The 22,052-nt window shown below is 34.2% G+C and overlaps 1 protein-coding gene across 2 annotated transcripts; it reads left to right on the top strand.

Annotated features, from left to right (window-relative positions):
- Nucleotides 1–970: 970 nt before the first annotated feature.
- On the top strand, nucleotides 971–19,207 carry LOC143548775 (uncharacterized). Of its 2 annotated transcripts, XM_077039862.1 has the most exons (19): nucleotides 971–1,258; nucleotides 1,465–1,599; nucleotides 2,397–2,468; nucleotides 2,826–2,896; nucleotides 2,998–3,097; nucleotides 3,198–3,296; nucleotides 3,919–4,045; nucleotides 4,126–4,259; nucleotides 4,946–5,005; nucleotides 5,107–5,324; nucleotides 6,346–6,775; nucleotides 7,536–7,859; nucleotides 8,185–8,772; nucleotides 9,920–10,093; nucleotides 14,115–14,351; nucleotides 15,135–15,418; nucleotides 16,720–16,968; nucleotides 17,769–17,891; nucleotides 18,779–19,207. In XM_077039862.1, the coding sequence occupies exons 1-19, from the start codon at nucleotides 1,115–1,117 to the stop codon at nucleotides 18,909–18,911; spliced, it is 3,702 nt and encodes a 1,233-aa protein (XP_076895977.1). In that variant the 5' UTR covers nucleotides 971–1,114; the 3' UTR covers nucleotides 18,912–19,207. The 2 variants fall into 2 exon arrangements, with proteins under 2 accessions (XP_076895977.1, XP_076895978.1); XM_077039863.1 differs by lacking the exons at nucleotides 971–1,258; nucleotides 1,465–1,599; nucleotides 2,397–2,468; nucleotides 2,826–2,896 and having other exon boundaries at nucleotides 2,994–3,075.
- Nucleotides 19,208–22,052: the final 2,845 nt, after the last annotated feature.

Below are 22,052 nucleotides of genomic sequence, written 5' to 3'. Positions count from 1 at the left end.
TTTATTGATTGTAACATTAATATAAATTATTGTTAAGAGACTTGAGATTATTATATATTTCAAAAGTTTATGTTGATCATTTGGTAAGCAAATTAATAACAATACCTTTAAAAAGTAAACAACTTTATACATATATGAATTAAATGTTATAATTACATTTTAGATTAGTTTATCAAGTTTGTTATACATGGTAAGAGATAAATGATATAGATTAGTGAACGTAGAGAAAAAGTATATTATGACCATCTGATTAAAAGCGTTTTTTTTTACCACTGATGGCCATAATAACGACGATGGTGCTTGGTGATAGTGTGTGCAGAGAGATAGGTCCAAAATGCAACTTAATTATATATTATTTTTATTATATATAATATAAAATGAATTTTAACTTTTAAACGGTGATGTGTACAAAACCGATTTACTCACTCATGTGTCTCGAAATCTGTCCTGTTCTCTTTGACCATGCCCATCCTTTACCCAAGACATTCTGTGCCCCCCTGTGCGGGCTTTCCTAGCAAAAATACATAGGTCTACATCTGTCTATGCATAGAAGCGTATATCAATCCATCGGTCACATCATACGAGCTGTATGATGTCAAATAAAGTCCGTACATAAAAGCCTGCCATATTTTGTAGATGATAAAAGATAATATGATTCTTATGAGTTATGAAATAAATCATTTTTTTATGAGCAAAACTCATGATATAATTTTGATTATCTATAATTTTTGTTGTTTATATATAAAAATGAAACACGTTTAAGCACGTGAAAGGTGGATATTCGTTTTACACGGCATCATAAAGAAACGAATCCGATTAGTTCACGCACCCACTTTATGCCCAGCCAGCCACTACCAATCCACACCACTACCCAAACATCCTTCATTCATTCATTCATTCATTCATCCTTGTTCTCGATCCGTTGATCTAACTACTTCCTGCCTGCCGTACCAATCAATAAATGTTGATTAAATCTCACTAGCTCTCTCTTATCCAATACTTGTTCTTTAATTTCATCTCATCATCAAATTGCACATTACATGCACCGATTTAGCATCGTAATCACCGTCAATTGATTGAATAAGTGTACGTGATTAGGTCAGAATCAATCATCATGTCTAAGGAGCCTGAGCAGGTGATGAAGCAACGAGACGGATCTGTGCTTGGAAAGAAGACGATTCTCAAGAGCGATCACTTTCCTGGTTGTCAGAATAAGCGTCTCTCTCCTCAAATCGACGGTGCCCCTAATTACCGTCAGGTTATTTTTCCAATTCAGTGCACACTTTAATATTATGTAACTCGTTTCTAAACCTAGGGTTTGAGATTTTTTCTGGTACACAGTTTTGTTGTTATTGATTAATTAAATGATACTCATATTACTTATCGGACTGGTTTTTCGATCGTGTAGTGATCTGGAAATTATTTGTAATGTTTATGTTTATATTTCGATCGTATTACTATCAGGCTGACTCGTTGCGCGTTCATGGTGTTGCCATCCCTACCATTGATGGGATCCGGAATGTTTTTACGTATCTCGGAGCTCAAGTCGATGGGAAGCAGCAAGCCAATGTGCTTTGGATCAACCTTCGTGAGGAACCGGTAATAAGTTTTAACTTGTTCGTTTTGATTAAGAAGAGTAGATATTTTATCGTCGATAGCCCTGACACTTGACTGTGTTTTGTGGAATATGAATCCGAGTTTAATATATATTTGTTAGTACACATATGCTCTTCCTTGTGAGAAAAATTGAAAGTTGTCTACGTTAGGGACCACAATAGAATGCATCAATTGCAAGGGGCAAACGGGTATTTGACAATGAACTAGGGCTGAACTAAGAAGGCGAATCCATTCTAGTTCTTTTTTTTTCTATATATGGTTAATAACAGCGACAGCAATCTTAAATGAAAAATCAATGATTACAGTTAGAAAGGTGATGAAATCAACAGATGCCTAGAAGAATCAGTTATATGTTTAAAGCATCCTGTGTCGTCACTCGTCAGTCCTCACTAACCGCTCACCACATTGATGTCAATCATTAAATTGCACCGTGCTCCAGTTTTATGAATAAATTATACTCTATTGGGTCTATTTAGTGTGGAAGAGTTTAAAACCATTAAGTAATCTTCAAACTAACATGTTTCATCTAAGAGAAAAACATGGAACAAACACCCCTATCACCTCATAACTCATAAGAAGAGGATCGTGTGTATATATAGTTATATACACACATGTAGAATTTCACTTTAGATAATATATAATGTGTGTGTGTATATATATTTATGTATGTATAAATGGCAACATGCAGATGCACACTGTTGTATTGGTGTGTGTTGTGTGCATATATACATATGTGGTTTGCGTATGTGTGTGACACTGCACCTTTTCTTCTTGAACAGGTGGTTTATATCAATGGACGGCCATTTGTGTTGCGCGAGGTTGAAAGACCCTTCTCCAATCTTGAATACACGGTGAGTTTATTCTTTCTCTACTTTTGTTTACTCTTCACATATAGGAATGATCATGTGCTTGCTATTTACTTAAGTTACACCATTTTGGTGTTTAGATGCATACATTGTAGTTGGTCTAACAGTCACTATTCAGATGAAACCAAATTTAAACAGAACAGATTATATTTGATTGTGAAATTAATCTCTAGTATTTTTGAGAACTTTCAAACACAGTACTCTGACACAAAATGGGAAATGAACATTTGGGTTTTGAGAGAAATTTGAAGATGGATAAAAGAATTTAACAAAATTTTATGGTTTGTTCATTATGGCAGTGTTTTTCATAATAATAATGTGGTGTCACATGTTGATAAACAGGGTATCAATAGAGCACGGGTGGAGCAAATGGAAGACCGGTTAAAGGAAGACATACTGCTAGAAGCTGCTAGGTATTAATTTTGATTGTTTGAATTTTTATGTGTCTTTTATGTATAGTCATCTTTCATCAGTAGTCATTATGCGTTATATGAAAGCTTAACTGACTAAACAGATATGGAAACAAGATCCTAGTAACTGATGAACTGCCAGATGGTCAAATGGTGGACCAATGGGAGCCCGTTACACCTGAGTCCGTGAAAACACCACTACAGGTTTATTAATACCACTTTTCACCGTCACTCTACTTGAACAAAATGAAATTTCATACAAATATATAAATATATTATGTACAATGCTTCTTATCTATTGTAGGTATACATGGAGCTACAAACAAAACAATTCCTTGTCGACTATGAACGCATTCCAGTAACAGATGAGAAGTCGCCAAAGGAACAGGATTTTGATACATTGGTATGCCTTATATTCAGTTTTTCATTTGATTTATTTAAATGATAACGATTTGAGTTTTTTAGTTTTGTAGTTTTTTTGGTTTCCCTTTTCTAGTCTTTTATCTTATAAATAGAGGTCATTACTGCATGGAAAATAAACTCGATTTTTTTGTTGAAGTTTGATCACATCCTGTCATTGTATAATTGGGAGGGGTGTGCATGGGCCAGTTTTGGGCTAAAACCGAACCAAAAACTGAAAATTCGATCTTTGAGTTTTACAAAACTGCTATGTTTTGGTTTTATCATTTGGACTTGAAATTTTTGGCCTGAAATTGTTGTCAAATAGTAATTATTATGGGCCTTAAACTTTGGACTAAATTTTTTATTTATTAATATTTAAGTTAATTATACATTTGGGTTAAAATATTTACGGGTAACACTATTTATTAATTTCTTAGCTACATATAGACATAAATGTATTAACAACATTTTATACGTAACATGTGGCTATAAAATGCTGAAAGTGCATTATGCTGTTTGTACATCATAGTGTAACATCATAGTGTACTCTCTAGTCTCTAGTCTCTACCATACATTTTAAAGTGGAAATATGTAATTTGGTTTCTGTATGGTTTTGTTATCAGGTTGATCGAATTTCTAGAGCTGATCTAAATACGGAAATCATATTTAATTGTCAAATGGGACGGGGTCGAACTACCACAGGGATGGTGATTGCTACATTGATCTATTTTAACAGAATAGGAGCTTCTGGTACTTCTTTATAGTTTTATGTGACTTTTCTTGAGTACTCTTAGTAGACTTTGAAAGTATTATTTCTATGTTATTGTTAGGAATCCCAAGGACAAATTCAATTGGAAAAGTTTCTGTGTATGGGTCAAATGCTAGTGACAATATGATAAATACAGAGGAGGCACTTCGTAGAGGGGAATATACTGTTATAAGAAGCTTAATTCGAGTGTTAGAGGTATTAAACGGTTAATACCGGGTTGTGTTTCTGCCCTAGAAAATATTTTTTTATAGCTAGGACCGATTTTTGTCTGTTTTCTTTTTCCACTAGGCTCGAGCTCAGTTCGTTTAACTTACAGAGAGCTTGAGCTTGGCTTGTTTTGAGCACAATTTCAAAAGCTCGAGCTTGGATTGTGAATAATTTCTCACGCTCGGCTTGTTTATTATGTTCTAATTAGTTTGTGCATATTTGTAAATTGTAATTGCATTTTACATATACGTTGTAATTTTATTTTTAATTTCTATATATAACATAATATATGTTGTTGAATTATTTTCATCTTACATATATATATATTATGTATAATTATAATTATATAAATATATGCAAACCAGACCCATTGTTTTTTTTTGTTTTTTTTTCAAAAAGCTAAAAATCATCATTTTTCCGTGAAACATTTGTCATTCATTACTTACAACAAAGTAACTTTTAAAAAAACTTTCGACAAAATATTATTAATCTTCTATATAACCTGGAATGTAGACAAGAAAACCGAAATCTTGGAAACGAACCGATGAACTGCTCTTTAGGAGGGATTCTGGTCTGATTTTGGACTGTATTTGGTTTTGACCTGTTTTGGATTGTTTTTTGTCCCATTTTGAACTGTTCAGTTTGTTTTCTTCATGATTTTTTCATGCTTTTAGGGTGGTGTTGAAGGCAAACGACAAGTGGACAAAGTAATTGACAAGTGTGCCTCCATGCAGGTTTCTTTTCATTATTCCTTCATCTTGTTTCATACTGAACTTTTCTGACAGTAATTGATTGTGAAATTAACAACTTAAGTACACATTTTTGTGTGTAACAGAATTTACGTGAAGCAATTGCTACATATCGAAATAGTTTTATGAAACAACCCGATGAAATGAAGAGGGCAGCATTGCTTTCGTTTTTTGTTGAATATCTTGAAAGATATTACTACCTCATTTGCTTTGCTGTTTATCTCCATACAGAGAAATCCTCTTCAAATTTCACTTTTTATCATTGGATGAAAGCCAGACCTGAACTTTATACCATCATTCGCAGGTAACAGTTTCTCGGTTCTGTATTTAGGACACGTTTACACAAATTCATAAAATAGCAACGTATTCATTATATGGTCCACTTTGATTATCATACCTTTTTATGTAACATAATTAAGAATGACCAAATATGAGCAAGAAATTGGTCCACTCTTTGAAATCGTCCAATTTGGTTTAATTTTATTTTTGTCTAGGCCTGTAAACGAACACGATAGGGGCATGTTCATGTTCGTTCGTATAACTTTAACTGAACAGCTGGACACGGACAGTTAAACGAAAAGGGTTTTCTTGTTCGTGTTTGTTGACTTGTTCATTAAGAAAACGAACGTGTTCATGTTCGTTTGTTAATAGTATAAACGAACAGTTTACGAACGTGAACAAACATAAATGAACAAATTTATCTGAATGTAGATGATTGAATATAAACGAACATAACTGAGCAAACACCAATTAAAAGTAAACGTGAATATCAAACTGGGTTTAAAAAATAATAAAACTAGACTAAATTGTAATGGGAGTAACAGTTTAATGAATATATTAACGAACAAACTTAGACCAAAAGTAAACTATTTAGCAACGAACGAGATATGTGTTCATGTTCGTTCGTTTAACTAATATAACAAGATGTTTTGTTCATGTTTGTTCGTTTATTAATTTAAGGAACTTCCGCCTAACGGTTCATAGTTTGTTCACTGAATGTTCAGTTTGTTTGCAAGCTAATATGGTAATTGTAGTATAAATAGAAGTTACCAAATAGGGGCAAACAATTATCCACTTTGATAATTTTTTTACTTAGTGTCCCAACTTGGTAATTAAAGTAGTCTGATACTCTGATTCTGATATGGTAATAATAGCGTAAACAATAATCCCCAAATAGGAGCAAAGTATCTCTAATTACCAGATTGGGACATAAAAAAGAATATACTCACCAAATTGGACTATTTTCAAAGTATGCTGCTATTTTATGGAATTTATACACTTTTATAAAACCGGGTTGACTTTTATGTTCTTGAATCTGTTAAAAGGCTGTTGAGGCGGGACCCAATGGGTGCACTTGGTTATGCAAATATAAAACCACTGAACAAAGTAAACGAACCTGGTGACGGTCACCACCCTTCTGAGATGGGCATAGTGGCAGTTTCAAGAACCGGGGAGGTTTTGGGAAGTCAAACTGTTCTTAAAAGTGATCATTGTCCTGGCTGTCAACAACCAAGTTTACCCGAGAGGGTTGAGGGTGCACCTAACTTTAGAGAAATTCCCGGTTTTCCTGTATATGGTGTTGCAAACCCAACTGTTGAAGGGATTAAATCTGTTATACAAAGGGTTGGCAGTTCCAAAAAGGGTAGACCCGTCTTTTGGCATAATATGAGAGAAGAGCCCGTTATCTATATTAATGGAAAACCGTTTGTGCTTCGTGAGGTTGAAAGACCTTACAAAAACATGCTTGAGTATACGGTATTCTATTCATCTCTTTTACCATTTATAAATTAATTATAAAAATTATCCATGTGCTTGAGCTCTAGTTTTGTTTTTTCGTCTCTAAGTTGTTGTAATTGCACCCTTGAGTTCTTATGAGTTTAGCTTTAAAGAAAATAAAAAAATTAAGAAAAATAGCGGTTGAATATGATGGTATTTTGATCATTTTCCAGCATAATAGACTTTGGACCAAAAGGATCTAATTGACACTATTTAGTGGGACCAAAAAGGCAAAACTTTTGTTTTTTTTTCCGTATAAATCGTAGTTTCAGTTTGGTTTCTCTTTTGCATGTAACCAAACCGTGAAAACCAAACCGAATTTATTGATTTCATTTTAAGTATCTTATAAGAATTTAATAAATAGTGTAACCCAAGTTTATTAGCCCAGATGGATAATAGTCAGTTAATTATTGATTAACGGAAACAATTAAGCCCAAATCATTATTTTAGGCCTATTTTTTTCGGCCGAATAATTTCAAGCCCAAATGGCAAAGCCCATAACTGAAATTGAATGCACCTTATGCACTGTTAAATTCAAGGAGGTGGAATATACGCAACAAAAAGTTGATTCATACACGACAACCAGTTCTTTTAATTTACTCTTATGTTTAAAACATTTGTATTTGGCCTTTTTTTTATTTGAGGAAACGATTGTCAATTGATTATATTTGTTAATCACTCCTTGATATAAATCACTTGTTGGGAATGAATTTGATAATTAAAAAAATATTACATGTAGGGAATTGACCGTGAACGAGTAGAGAGAATGGAAGCCCGATTGAAAGAAGATATCCTAAAAGAATCTGAACGTTACGGTGGTGATATTATGGTTATTCATGAAACCGAGGATGGAAAAATATATGATTCTTGGGAGCATGTTAGCAAAAATGTAGTCCAGACCCCATTAGAGGTTTTTAAATCATTAGAAGCTGATGGGTTCCCTATTAAATATGCACGTGTACCCATAACTGATGGAAAAGCCCCCAAAAGTTCAGATTTTGACAGATTGGCTCTTAATATTTCATCCGCATCCAAAGATACGGCTTTTGTGTTTAACTGTCAGGTATTTATCTGCCTTTTGGTAAATTTAAGACACAAATATGTTGAATGAAGTTCAAAGAGAGACACACACACTGACGCACATACAATCCTTCTACATTTCATAATATCCTATTTATCTACCTTTTGGTGACTTTAAGACACAAATATGTTGAATGATCGTTCAAAGATAAACACACACGCACACACCCACCCCCCACACCCCCCCACATATATATATCATATTTATCTGTTTTATATAATATAATATATAATCATTTTCTTACTATGTATTTAATTTTCATTACGAAAGCTAAATCCTTCTTTTTACTTTTTTTTCATCTCTTTAGATGGGTAGAGGGAGAACAACTACTGGCACAGTAATAGCCTGCCTTGTGAAACTTCGACTCGATCACGGTCGACCAGTCAGAATTCTCCATGATGACATGGCATGTGGAGGCGAGTCAGACAACGGGACATCGAGCGGTGACGAAAGTGGGCCCGAATCTATATCTAAAACCAGAACACAAACCAATGCAAGTCATGCATTTGGTATAAACGACATTCTTCTGTTATGGAAAATAACTAGCTTTTTTGACAACGGTGTTGAATGTCGAGAAGCATTAGATGCAGTTATTGACAGGTGTTCAGCACTTCAAAATATTCGCCAGGCTGTACTCCGATATAGAAAGTTATTTAACCAACAACATGTTGAACCGAGAGAAAGACGGGTGGCTTTAAACCGTGGCGCTGAGTATTTAGAACGGTATTTTCGGTTAATTGCGTTTTCAGCGTATCTTGGAAGTGAAGCGTTTGATGGGTTTTGTGAACAAGAGGAATCTAGGGTTACTTTTAAAAGTTGGTTACATCAACGACCCGAAGTTCAAGCCATGAAGTGGTCCATAAGATTGAGACCCGGGCGGTTTTTTACTGTCCCTGTAAGTATTTTCTTTTGTATTGCTTCAACAATAATGATCTAATTATGTGAATATAATGATTTGGAGTAAACAAACACGAAGGGAACATGTTCATGTTCATTTCTTTTACTTTTACCAAACACGAACAACTAAACGAACGGGGTTTTCTTGTCCGTGTTCGTTCATTAAGAAAACGGACATGTTCGTCTTCATTTATGTTCGTTTGTTAACGATATAAACAAACGGTTCCTGAACGTAAATAACTAAGCTAAAACTAGTTAAAAGTAGTGTGAAGAACAATGCGTTGGGCCTAAAAAGTTATTAAAGGTAGAGTAAGCTCTAATGGTCCAAATTTTTTTGAAATGAATATATTAACACTTAGCAGAATGTACACGAACAAACTTAAACAAACATAAACGAACGTTCATGAATGCGACATGTGCTCATGTTTATTTTTAATCAACACAATTTTCTGTTCATGTTCGTTCACTTATTAAATACGTGGACATACATGAACTTCCCTCTGAACGGTTCACAAACTGTTCACTGAACGTTTGGTATGGTTACATGCCAAGGGAGATTAGACACTATAAACAAATGCTTGGTGCCTTTTTTTCAACTCATTGATCTTGTGGTTTTTCATGCAAGTTACTTTAATTTTACCCAGTTGACCTGTTAAATATAAAACGTGACCCGAATTGACCCGTTACTAATATAACCCCTTCGTAAATGAACGTGTATATTAATTGGGATAACATATGCGGAGGCTCCCCAAATATATATATATATTTTTGTTTATACTAGTTTCAGCCTAAAATTTGCCAGATGGTAAAGCATGGCCTTAAAAGACTAGGAAAAGGAAAAAAAGGTTATTAATAATAATCTAATTTAAAATTAAATGATTTAGGAGATTGTGCACATCAAAGTACATTTTGTACGATTTTTAACCCACTGAACTTGTTTTCTTGTATGCTAATTTACTGGATTTTACATGTAAATTGAAAAATGGCCTGAATTGGCTTGTTTCCTATGATGTTAATCCGATTTGACCCATTAGGAGTCAAACTTGAGACAAATCAACCCACTTACAAGTAAACATGCCAAAACTGCCTTCTATTTCTTATCAAGCTTACCTTTTTGCGTAAATTTGGTATGTTTTTTTTTTCAGGAAGAATTAAGAGCTCCACAAGAGTCCCAACACGGTGATGCAGTAATGGAATCCATTGTTAAAAAGCGAAGCGGTTCTGTTTTAGGAAAGGGGTCGATACTCAAGATGTACTTTTTCCCCGGTCAAAGAACTTCTAGTCATATACAAATCCATGGTGCTCCACATGTTTACAAGGTAATATGGTACATAACATTTATAAAAATAAATTGCAGAAATTAAATATAAAAGTAAATTTTAAACTACATAAATTATGTAGTATGTCTAAGGTAGACGGTTTTAATTTTGTTTTTGAAGGATGTAATCCCACTGTTCACTCTCTTATAGCGAGCATAGCAGTGGCGGACACCAGATTCATCTTAATGATGAAAAAAACGGTAAGATTTTTCTCCCTTGAGTCGAATATAGACTTTTGGGAGTCAACAAGGTCACTTTAACTTCAAATTTCAAGCATTAATATTTTAGGTTTATAAAAAGTATAAACCTTAGGTTTTTAATAATCTTAGTTAGGCAAGAAAGTTCTATTTTAGGTTTTGTGAGGTATTAATTTGTTGTTATAAGTGGGGTGGAGCATCTAGTTTAGGTAATGCATATAAAATGTAACACCCCAGCCCGTTCCAACCCGGAACGGGCTGACGTGTCACTATTACAGATATCAAATCAACCTAAGTCACATTATTAAACCAAAATGAATTAACTTTTAAAAGCTTGAACTTCATTATTCTCTCATCACTAGTATCCCCGAGTCCCGGATTACCTGAAAACAAAATAAGAAAAACAAAACAAGAAAAATACGGTTGAGCCAAAAATTGCCCAGTAACGGAAAGAACAATAGTACATGTAAAGACGGGCATACATAAAGCAAATATACATACTGAACTGAAACTGAACTACGTTGACACCAAAACCGATTCGAATATAAACTCGGAACCAATACCAAATCAGGACAGATGCTACCAAAATCCGATACACGATCGGAACATAATCAGAGGTTTATATATAAACATATTAAAACATATCAGAACTATATAACAGAAACATATACAGATACTAAACTACACGACTTGTGATGTAATAATAATAATAAAATAAGCCATGTAAACAGAAGCACCCAGAGCCAGAAACAGAAACAGAGGGGTACGCAGTTAGCTAATCTATGCACCAATGAGATGGCACGTGTGGCGTACACGCGTTGTTCCATCCCCCAGAAATCAGAAGTCAGAAACAGAACAGAACTAGGATCGATCCATACGTCCCTAAGTGACCCTAATACTTCACAAGTACTAATTAGAGACGCCGTGAACTTTAATTGCGCACCGTCACGACAAGTGCCACGCCGTTGACGCCCCAACGACAAGTCAGAAATTGCTCGGGTAACAGAGTACTAAAACTAAAAACATATAACTAAAATATATTATATTAAAATAACTGAACTCAAAATATAACTGTCGCGTAACAAAAATCCGTACTACAACGTAACGGAATAGAGTCAATACTATAAGTAAACGAAAACGGAAACCGTACTATGACGTAACAGAATATAATTTATACTATGAGTGACAGAAACCATAACCCGTACTATGAAGTAACAAGAAGCAGAATCCGTACCTTAGTTGTCAATAAGTAAGCACGCAAAGTCGAGCCACGTTAAGTTGTACTAACACCTACATGTTATTTATAGTTTGAATTAAATTTACAAAACTTAGTTTAGTTGTTTTATTCGTTGGTACCTTCTGCTCCGGGCGACGGAAGCTTTTAAATATTTACTTTGCCATGATGGTGATTGTGTGCATGATGATTGTGTCCAGGTGCGTGTTTACTTGTGTGTTTTGGGTTTTTACCCATATGATCAAATTAAATAGTGATAAAGTAGTTTATTTTATCAAGTACTGTGATTATGATTTTAAGAATTTAATAAGTTTGTTTCACACCTTTTGAACAAAACCATGCACACAGTATACACATGCATTTACACATGCTAACCCACGTACACTTATCACCACACACACACCATACACAAACACGAAAAACGCATGCATCACACACCGCACCCATCCAACACACACATGTTCTTCGTTGAACCAAAACTAAACGAAACCGCGGTCGCCGAAACTAATCAAAACGATACCAAAATTTATATCTTTAAGTTTAAATGATCAGACGGAGGTTTCTATTTGGTACCTTAATAGTCGAACCAACAATCAGAGTATGAGACGAGTGATGGCGCACGAATGCGGGATGGCGGCTAGTTCAGAATGATGGCCAAGGCGGAGAAGTGCATCGGTGGTGGTTAACTACGATCGCGACAACAAGCAGCGAGGAGGGTGGCAGCGTCACAAGGTGGTGCAGCGGCGGATTACCAGACGTGGAGAGCGTGACCTTACTTCTCCTTTGTAAAACAAAGCTTCATATTAGTGAGTATTAGTCGCCGGCCGGAACCAAACAAGGTGGTGTACGTATATAACATAAACACACAAAACAAATTATTAAAACTCACCTCAATGGTTTAGCGAAACGAATAAGAGGACTGAGACGGCAGCGACGTAACTCAAGAACGCGTGCGGGCTGATGATAGTCGTCTCCGACAGCAATCTATAGCGGTGGCGGTAGCTTCCGACACGTTGTGGGACGATGGTGGGGTTAAACTCAGTCGCGAACGGAGGCTGGCGGTGCAACGGAGCCGAAGAAGAATAGTGGCAGTTTATTAACGGGGCGACGGTGTCAAAAGGTGGCGTTGGGTCCTTAAAACAAAGACAGAAGCGGCAGCGGTGGTTGTCTACGGTGATAACAGATTGCGGTGATTATGGTGGGTCACGGCGGGTCGTCAGGGAGTATGAAATTCGTGATGGGTTTAGAATTGATTTACGTGGCTTAAGGGTTATATAAGTCGAGTGATAGGGTTCCCGTCGTGATGCTCATACTTCGGATATTTAGTTTGTAGCAGATAAGAGATAAATGAGGTTCTTGGTCAAAATATCAACACATGATGGAAGGGAAAATAATTTTACGTAGGCTTGTTTTACAAGGATTCAAATCATTAAATAGATTTCTTTTAGTTTATCTAGTTATGTATATAATTCCCTTTTAGCCAAATCTATTTTCAATATTTATTATCATATAAACATTAATATATCCTATTTTATAAAACTTAAATTTACGGGCATTACATAAAAAGTAAAAATCGTTTATTCTTTGCGGTATGAGGATTATTTGTTTGATAAAGAGTAATCTAATTAAACCTAACATAAAAACATGATTAACGTTTCTTGATTGTTTAATTGGCTTCTATATTGAGATTCTTTTATCTATTGGTGATAAGATGGGTGGGTCCTGCGGGTTGTGTAATGGGTCAAAACGGGTCAGGTTAGAATATGTAATATTTTAGTGTGTTGGGTTAACCCACAATCTATTTTTTTGTTAAAAAAATTGTATTAGGTGAATTTCGGGTTTGGATCAAATACAAATTAAATTAGCATGCTAATTGTGAGAATCAAGTAGTGTAATTATATTTACAAGTAGTGTAATTATGTAATTACATCGTAGTGTAATTGTAATTACACTACACTATATTACACTATGCTTTATATATAATTACACTACTTGATTCTCACAATTAGCACATTAATTTAATTTGTACGTTAAATTTCCCCTATATTCCTACAAACTTCTAAAATATCACATATTTACCCATTTCAATCAAATTACTTCAAATTCACCCATTTCAATAAAATTAATTCAAAACATGACTATTTTACTCTTAATATTCTCAAAACAAGATAATTTTATATTTTCTTATTTTAATTTTAAAATATCCATTATGAAACGAATACTCAAAAGTTTTGAAGAAGATATTGGAAGGTAATAAAAAAGATTGCAAAGTAATATATTTGATAAGGGTAAAATTGTCATTGAGTTAAAAAATTATTTGCAAAGGGAATTTATGATTCTTTTCTAATTAAGTTGGGTATATATGATATTTCACAAGTTTTGTAGGGGTATATACAAAATTCTTCCAGTATATTTAAGGCTTTAACTTTAGTACTATTAACCAAAACAATGTCATTGCAATAATGATACAAATATACAAATAAATATCAGACATAGACTTTGGGTGACTTTCAATCCATTTGACCAGTCTGATATAAAAGTTAAACACGGCCCAAATCAATTCATTTACAAGTTTTGACCTTTTTTTCAGGTGGATGGTTATCCTGTGTATTGCATGGCAACTCCCACAGTTGTGGGTGCCAAAGAGATGCTAACTTATTTAGGTGCGGGGCCCGAACCCCCTTCAGAAGGAAATGGTCCTCAAAAAGTAATTTTAACCGATTTGCGGGAAGAAGCTGTTGTATACATCAATGGCACACCCTTTGTTCTTAGAGAACTAAATAAACCTGTAGAGACACTCAAACACGTGGGGATCACCGGTTCAGTGGTTCGTCTTTTTCTTATACAAACTTAAACCCAGAAAAAGTACAGGTGTCAATATGGACGGGTTGGATAGATTGGGTTACAGGTCAAACGGGTTCGGGTAGATTGGGTTACACGTCAAACGGGTTGGGTAGATTGGGTTACAGGTCAAACGGGTTGGGTAGATTGGGTTACAGGTCAAACGGGTTTGGGTAGATTGGGTTACAGGTCAAACAGGGTCGGGTAGATTGGCTTACAGGTTTAACGGGTTCCAGTAGATTGGGTTGATCAACAAACACTTTTTTCCTTTCTGGAAATCTTTGGTACACCTTTTACCTTTTTAGTACGGGTCAAAACTAGCCGGATCATGTTCGGTTTACACACACACACACACACACACTTTCTTTCCTTTTCTAAAGATTTGGTAGGTAGTTAACGTGCTAATGACAATTATGAATAAATTCTTTAAGAAAACAATTTAGGAGGTTTTATTCATTGAAAGTAGACTTTGGGCGTCTTTTAACCCGTCTGACCCGTTTTAACTCTTTTAGCTATGTTTTAAATTTGACGCGTTTGATATAATACAAAACCCTAATTCAACGCATTAAAAATGGACTTTGGGTGACTTTAAACTCGTTTAACCCATTCAATCTGTGATCTTTTAGCTAGCTTTTAAACTGGACCTGTTTAATATAAAACAAAACCCGAGTTCGACCTATTTAAGAAAATGGGTTGAAATTGACACCTCTACAAAAAAAATAACTTGAGTGAATCTGTTTTCAACATGTTTGCTTCTGAACATATGCAGGTAGAACACATGGAGGCTCGGTTAAAGGAGGATATTATATCCGAAATTAAAAAATGTGGTGGTCGAATGCTTTTACACCGTGAAGAATATAACCCTACATCAAATCAAGCGAGTGTAGTAGGATATTGGGAAAATATATTCATAGAAGATGTAAAAACACCTACAGAAGTGTATTCTGCCTTGAGTAATGAAGGGTATGATATGGTGTACAAAAGGATTCCAATGACTCGAGAGAGGGAAGCCTTGCCTTCTGATGTTGATGCAATTCAGAACTGTATGGACAAGTAAGTAGTTTTTTTTGGTTTTATTTAACCATGAGGCCATATACGTACATACATATATGCATGTGGGTGTGTTTATATATATATATCTGTGTGTGTGCATATGTATATATATGTGTATGTATACATATATGTATGTGTGTGTGTATATACATCATGCACTTTATTAACAATTTTAGCAAAAACAGTTGCACCTTATTACTGACTGTAGCAGCGAGTGGCCTGTTCAACTTGACATAGTATTTGTTATAGGCTTGTAAACGTGAACAAGCATGAACGGAGCGTGTTCGTGCTCGTTTAACTTTAATAAGAAAAACGATCGAACACGAACAAATAAACGAACTGGGTTTTCTTGTTTGTGTTCGGTTGTTAAGAAAACGAACATGTTTGTGTTCCTTTATGTTCGTTCGCTAACCGTATAAACGAACGGTTCACGAACGGATATAACTGAACTACTGGACATAGATTAACGAACATATCCGAGCTAAAACTAGTAAAAACTAACGTGAAGAAAAATGTGTTGCACCTAAAACATTATTAAAACTAGACTGTTTTAATGGACCCAAAAAGTTGCAACGAGTATATTAACGAACTTATACAGACGTAAAATAACGAACATAAATGATTTTGAATGACCGAGATTTTAAATGAATGAACGAACGTTCATGAACATAAATGAACAAACGAGACATGTGTTTATGTTCATTTTTTAACTGTATGAACAAATTTTTTTGTTCATTTTTGTTCGTTTATTAAATATAAAAAACATAAGCGATCTGTCGAACGGATTACGAACTGTTCACTGAACATTTGGTTCGTTTACATGCCTGATTTTGTTTGTCATTATAATGTATAATCTTATTGGATATTTTATAATTATTTTCAAATACAAGTTTTAAAAACCTAATATTATGAAAGTTGTACATAGTTTGATTCATAAATTTTTTATTTTACACAATTTTTTCTGCATATAAGTCAGCAATTAGTTGTAAGCCATTTTCTGTTTTTTTCCTGATTTAAGTTGGTTGCTAAGAGAGGAGAAAAGTGTAAAGTTTGTTTCTACTTCGTGTAGTTACATACTATAAGATTATACATACTTTTTTTTAATAGGAGAAAAGTTGTAAGCCATTTTCTGTTACATACCTTTTTTAATCCCTTTTTTTAATCGTTTACAAACTTACCAATTCTTACCGAATTAGGCACTACACATTAGAAGATTAAGAAAACATACATTGCATATATCAGTATATCACAAAAATATGAATATTGAATAATATATTGCACTAACGTGGATTGTTGTGCAGTGGTGCAGGGTCTTATCTGTTTGTGTCACACACAGGATTTGGGGGCGTTGCATATGCTATGGCGATTATATGTTTAAGACTTGAATCAGAAGGAAAATTAGCATCTGATAATCGATATTTATTATCTTCTGATGAAAATCCATGTTTTGAAGCACGTGAAAGGGGTGACTACCGTGATATACTTAGCCTTACCAGAGTTTTGTTGCGTGGGTCCGAGAGCAAATCAGATGTTGACATTTTTATAGAAAGGTATCAAAATTTTAAACTTGTAAAGAACTATATTTATATTCTTTTTTTTCGTACAAGTGTTCTTTTCACATACGTGGCATCGATGGGGCACACGACATCATTTAGTGCCACATCAGCGATTTACGGCAAGTTTGGTTAAAACGAGGTTAAATGCTTAAATTGGTAATACGATGTAAGTTGCTTTCAGTTTGCACCAAACTTAAAGCTGGTTGTTAAAGTTAGGAAAAAAAGTTTAATCTTCATTATAATTGTTAACCATTTATATAGACAAATAGATTCTGATTCTCATTATTTACGGTCAAAATTGACATGATACTAATTTTTTGTTCTTATTGCCAATTGGGTATTAACTTGTTGATTCTAATAAGTTAATTCTAACTGCTAATAATATATATTATTTTTATTGAATATTTGAATGATACTAATGTTAGCTTAATTTGGATCGCTTATTTTTGGTTTTTAACTTTTTTTATTAATTTATTTTGATTAGTATTTATTACTCCCTTATTTTAATTGGTAAGATTTGAATTTGATTAAACAATATGCATATATATCATTTGATTAAACAGAATTTGGGAAACACCCAAATAACTACTTATTTAATTATTAGTACTTCAAGCTGCAAAAGCACATCCAAATACTATATTCTGGCATCCAGTTTTATTGCAGCTAATTATCTGATTAATACAATCCCATATCAGTTAATTACTTTCAAACACCCCCCCCTTTCCCGCGTAATGTGTTTATACATGGTATATTAATGTTATATAATTGTAACAACATTATTTTACTGATATAAGGTGTGCTGGAGCCGGGCATCTTCGAGACGACATTCTGTTCTACAGCAAGGAACTTGAGAAGTTTGATGGTAATGATGATGAACGTAAAGCATACATCATGGATATGGGTATCAAAGCATTAAGGTTAGTTGTACATTTTAAATATTATTTTACAAAGCTTTCTTATGTTAAATACCATTAGTGGTAATATTAGTTTCTCTGTATTAGTTTCAAATACTTCCTTCTAGAAGTTCAAAATTTCATATATCCTAAATTTCGTTATATCATATTTATCATTTCAAAACGCTAAAATTGTCATATTTTTCCATTCCATAGTAAATTAAACATAATCAGTCAGTACTTATGACAGAACTTAATAAACAAATATGATAAAAATGATACTCTTAGTTTGTTATTTTGCTATGAAATTGGTAAATGTGATATTTTTGCTATGAAATTTGTAACTGATTCTTTTAATATAGTCTATGAAATTGGTAAATGTGATATTTTTATTGTTTTGAGAGCATAAATAGGATATTATGAAATGTGGAAGGATGTATATGAAGTTTTAAACCTTTTGGATTATGTCTTGCAAATTGCAATACACTTGTGAAATATTAAAATTGATTATAAAAGTTATATTACTTCAATAATAATCTAGTTTTTTCTTCTTAAAATGATTTAAGAGGTTTTATTTATCTATATACTCATGTTGTCACTAAGATACACAATTTTCAATTTTCAAATTAAATGAGTCGGAATCCAGTGTTAGAAGGGCTGACTGGTAATTTTCCTCGTGTTTTCATCTAAATCCACAAAATAATTGGTTAGCTATTTATATTCGATTGTAAAAGTTAATACTATTTTAATAATAATCTAGTTTGTCTTCTTAAAATTATTTTAGGAGGTTTTATTTATCTATTTCTATTAATGTTACCATTAAGATACAAATAGTTCAATTCTCAAACTAAATGAGTAGGTATCCAGGGTAATAAAACGGATGGTTAACTATTTATCTTATTAATTTGCAGGCGTTATTTTCTACTAATAATGTTTAGATCATATCTTTACGGTACTTCACCTATGGAGACGAAATTCACAACTTGGATGAAAAGCAGGCCCGAACTTGGTCATCTTTGCAACAACCTCAGGATCGATAAATGATGCCGCGTGTGTAAAATGTCTATAATGTCCTTTTATCTTATTCCTGTATAGTCAGCAGCAATCTTTGTTTCTAGTTTATCACAGTTATGCTATTCTACCTATCGACACCCCGAATATTTATGAGGCTATCGTTCCTTGGGATGCTATATGCTGATGATATTGTATCAGTGGTAAAGGTAGGTGGGATCTTATGTAGATTATGAGATGTATGTAGGAGGATAAAACTAGCACAATGTGTTTGTTTTCAAGATTCTTGCTGATCTACCTTAATATTATATATGTAACTTTTAGGACTAGTTTATTTTCAACAATTTTTTTATTGAAGTGGCATTGATCCAAAGCGGTGATTAGGGATGTTCATGGCCAAGTTTGTTTGGTTTTTGACAAATAAAAGTGTCGAAACTGTTGACTACGGTTTTTGTGGAACGCCAAACCAAACCAAACCAGCTGCTGGTTTGTATATCGTAAATACTAGAATATTTGTGGATGTTGAATTCCAAGACATTATGTTGATATGATTATGTTTTGATTACTATGTTAAGTGTTTAGCTGATTTGTTTGGAATTATGATATATGTAATCGTTTATGTCGATTTGCCCGTTAGAGTCATTTCTTTTTGCTTGACCGCTAGAGTTATTTATGCTCGTTTGTCCACTGATGTCCGTACGTTTATTTGTCCATTAGTGTTTATGAACCGATTGTCCGACAAAACTTAACGGACGAACAAGTGCACGGATTTTCGTTTGGTGGAGTGTTTGTGAACTGTTCGTTGTCCGAAAAAAGCTTAACGAACGGACATGTACAAGGTCCCGTTTGATTTGGTTCGTTTACAGCCCTAACCACCACTGACCGTTGCCTAGGCACCATCAAATCGAACAAACAAAAAAATGTTCTTTCAAGGTTTGAAGGTTTTACATATTGTTTGAGGTTGAATTCTCCACTCGTGACACGAGATTTAAGTTTCCATATCACACACTGTAACATACGAAAATCGAAAACCAAAAAAATATCAATTGTCGAATTAATAAGTCGGATATTGTAAGGGTTAATAACCGGTAGGATAGATAAAACGTTAACGAAGAAAAATCGAAGATTTTAAATATAAATGTATTTTGCTAGCTAATAAGGAAAAGATTTTAACAACGACAAGATTAGGGTTGTTTAAAATTATTTCTAAACTTAAAGGTTGGAAGTGTAAATGTTTAAATTAATGGAATGACCATTATTGCCCTTTCATGAAACCTCAATTTGAAGAATGCATGAACTATAACTCTTGGCAGCCGACTTTCCGGCGAAAGGTGATCAACTAAATATTAGATATTACTAACTAATAGATATTATCGCAAATTTTGCGGATCAACTCGTATAAGTATACGTGATAACATGAAGATTTCTTATATCAAACCTTAAAGTCTCTACTTCTCCCTACCGTTTCGCCATCACCACTACCCCTACGAATCGCCAGAAAACCGTCGCCACCGCTAACGGTTGTAGCTTGAGGCAACCATCACTGCCGCATACGTTTTAGTGTTAGCCAGAAATCACCAACATAGTCGTTCCTGTCCATTCGAGTTACGCCACCGACAACGGAACCGCGAGTGCTGGAATACGCCGCCGCCGCCCTGCAACTAGCCGGAGAAACCGCTGACACCGCAGCCACCTCTACGCGGGTTCTCGCTGACGCTGTTGGTAGCCAGGCAACCACCGCTCGCTTGCACTCCCTGCTCGTACACGTGAGGTCTTCGCCGCTACCGTAACCTGTTGTTGCCGGGAATCACCGACGCTATCACATCTCGAGTCGACCTTCCAACTGAATCGCAGTAGAAGGTAAACCCATATGGCCATATCGATCTATAATTGTTTCGTATATCAGTTAACAAAGGACCGGCTTAACAACTCTTGGCTAATGGGTTTAAAGAACAAAAACAAAACATATGTTTTAAGATATATATATATATGTTCGAAACCAAATCTGAAGTCTGAAATAAGAATGCCAACTTTAATATGTTGCTTTTATTCTTATTTATTTACTGTTTATGAATCCAAAGCCAATATTAAATTATATCAATAAAAGTGGAATTACCTATTTAAGTTATGTTGAGAAGCTTGTATAATAGTTTTAGTACTAATATATATAATTGGAATTCAACGTAAACAATTTTATGAATATGAAATAACTACTAAAGTATGTAGTATATATTAATGAAATTGGGGAAATAGTAATTATAATAAGACTATTATATACGTATACAGAGAACATTACCAAATAAATAAAGTGTACATGGATATCAAAGCATAATCTAAATTACAATAATATTATAGGTCCCCGCGACATATAATTCAAGCTTACGGTTACCGCTATTTCGCTTAAAAGGTACGGATTCCGTGTTTCTCTTCTTTTAGCTTTATATTATTTTCACCGTTCTTGCAATGTACGGATTTTGTGGTCTTTTACTTGTAGCGTAAATATTGTTTTTCATCATTCTCATAGTGTACGGACTTTGTGGTCTTGCACTTGTAGCGCCATACCGTGTCTTCGCTATCATAGTATGTGAGTTCTTGGGTTATTGATCGCGTTATAATTATTGAGTTGATTCATAGTATCTTGTCACCATTATTAAATAGTTTCGCTCTTTATTTATTGCAAATTGTTATTGTTATATTGTCATGCATGCGATATATAATATTTTATTGCACTCATTGTCGCATGTTCCTAATAGTCCATTGTACATTGATTGATTGTTATTGAGACATATTATATTGATATTGATCATTGTTATCGTAATTTATTTGACCTCAATACCCGAGCATTTATCCACCTATGGGGACGTAGGGCATCAATCGAGGCACCTTTGACGTGCTCTATCTGTGGCGGAGCGATTAATCCACAGCGTCTCTATTTTGTTGTGCGATTGTGCGATGAGAGCATATACTGATTACTGAGAGGCGTATGGATCGATCCTAGGTAAAATGTTACTGGAGTGAGATGGTTAGGTGTGTGTGTCCACATTCCTATCTCACTTAATTATTGGTGCATTAGTCTGCAACTAATGTACATACTGTTACTGTTACTGGCTCACATGGGTATTTCCAATATATTGTTATTGTACTGATTCATAACTGATCGTTCAGCGTATTGCT

The sequence above is a fragment of the Bidens hawaiensis genome, unplaced genomic scaffold (genome assembly GCF_021521415.1).
Source record: "Bidens hawaiensis isolate Kalapana, Puna unplaced genomic scaffold, B.hawaiensis_p1.1 tig00015249_1, whole genome shotgun sequence".
Classification (NCBI taxonomy): domain Eukaryota; kingdom Viridiplantae; phylum Streptophyta; class Magnoliopsida; order Asterales; family Asteraceae; genus Bidens; species Bidens hawaiensis.
This window is presented reverse-complemented; position numbering and strand designations above follow the sequence as displayed.

Bases quoted from the DNA above. Each gene is read 5' to 3' on its own strand.
- LOC143548775 (XM_077039862.1), top strand. From the start codon at position 1,115: ATGTCTAAGGAGCCTGAGCAGGTGATGAAGCAACGAGACGGATCTGTG. The intron at 4,260-4,945 runs GTATTAAACGGT...TCATGCTTTTAG, and splicing joins GCTTAATTCGAGTGTTAGAG to GGTGGTGTTGAAGGCAAACG. The intron at 8,773-9,919 runs GTAAGTATTTTC...TTTTTTTTTCAG, and splicing joins GGCGGTTTTTTACTGTCCCT to GAAGAATTAAGAGCTCCACA.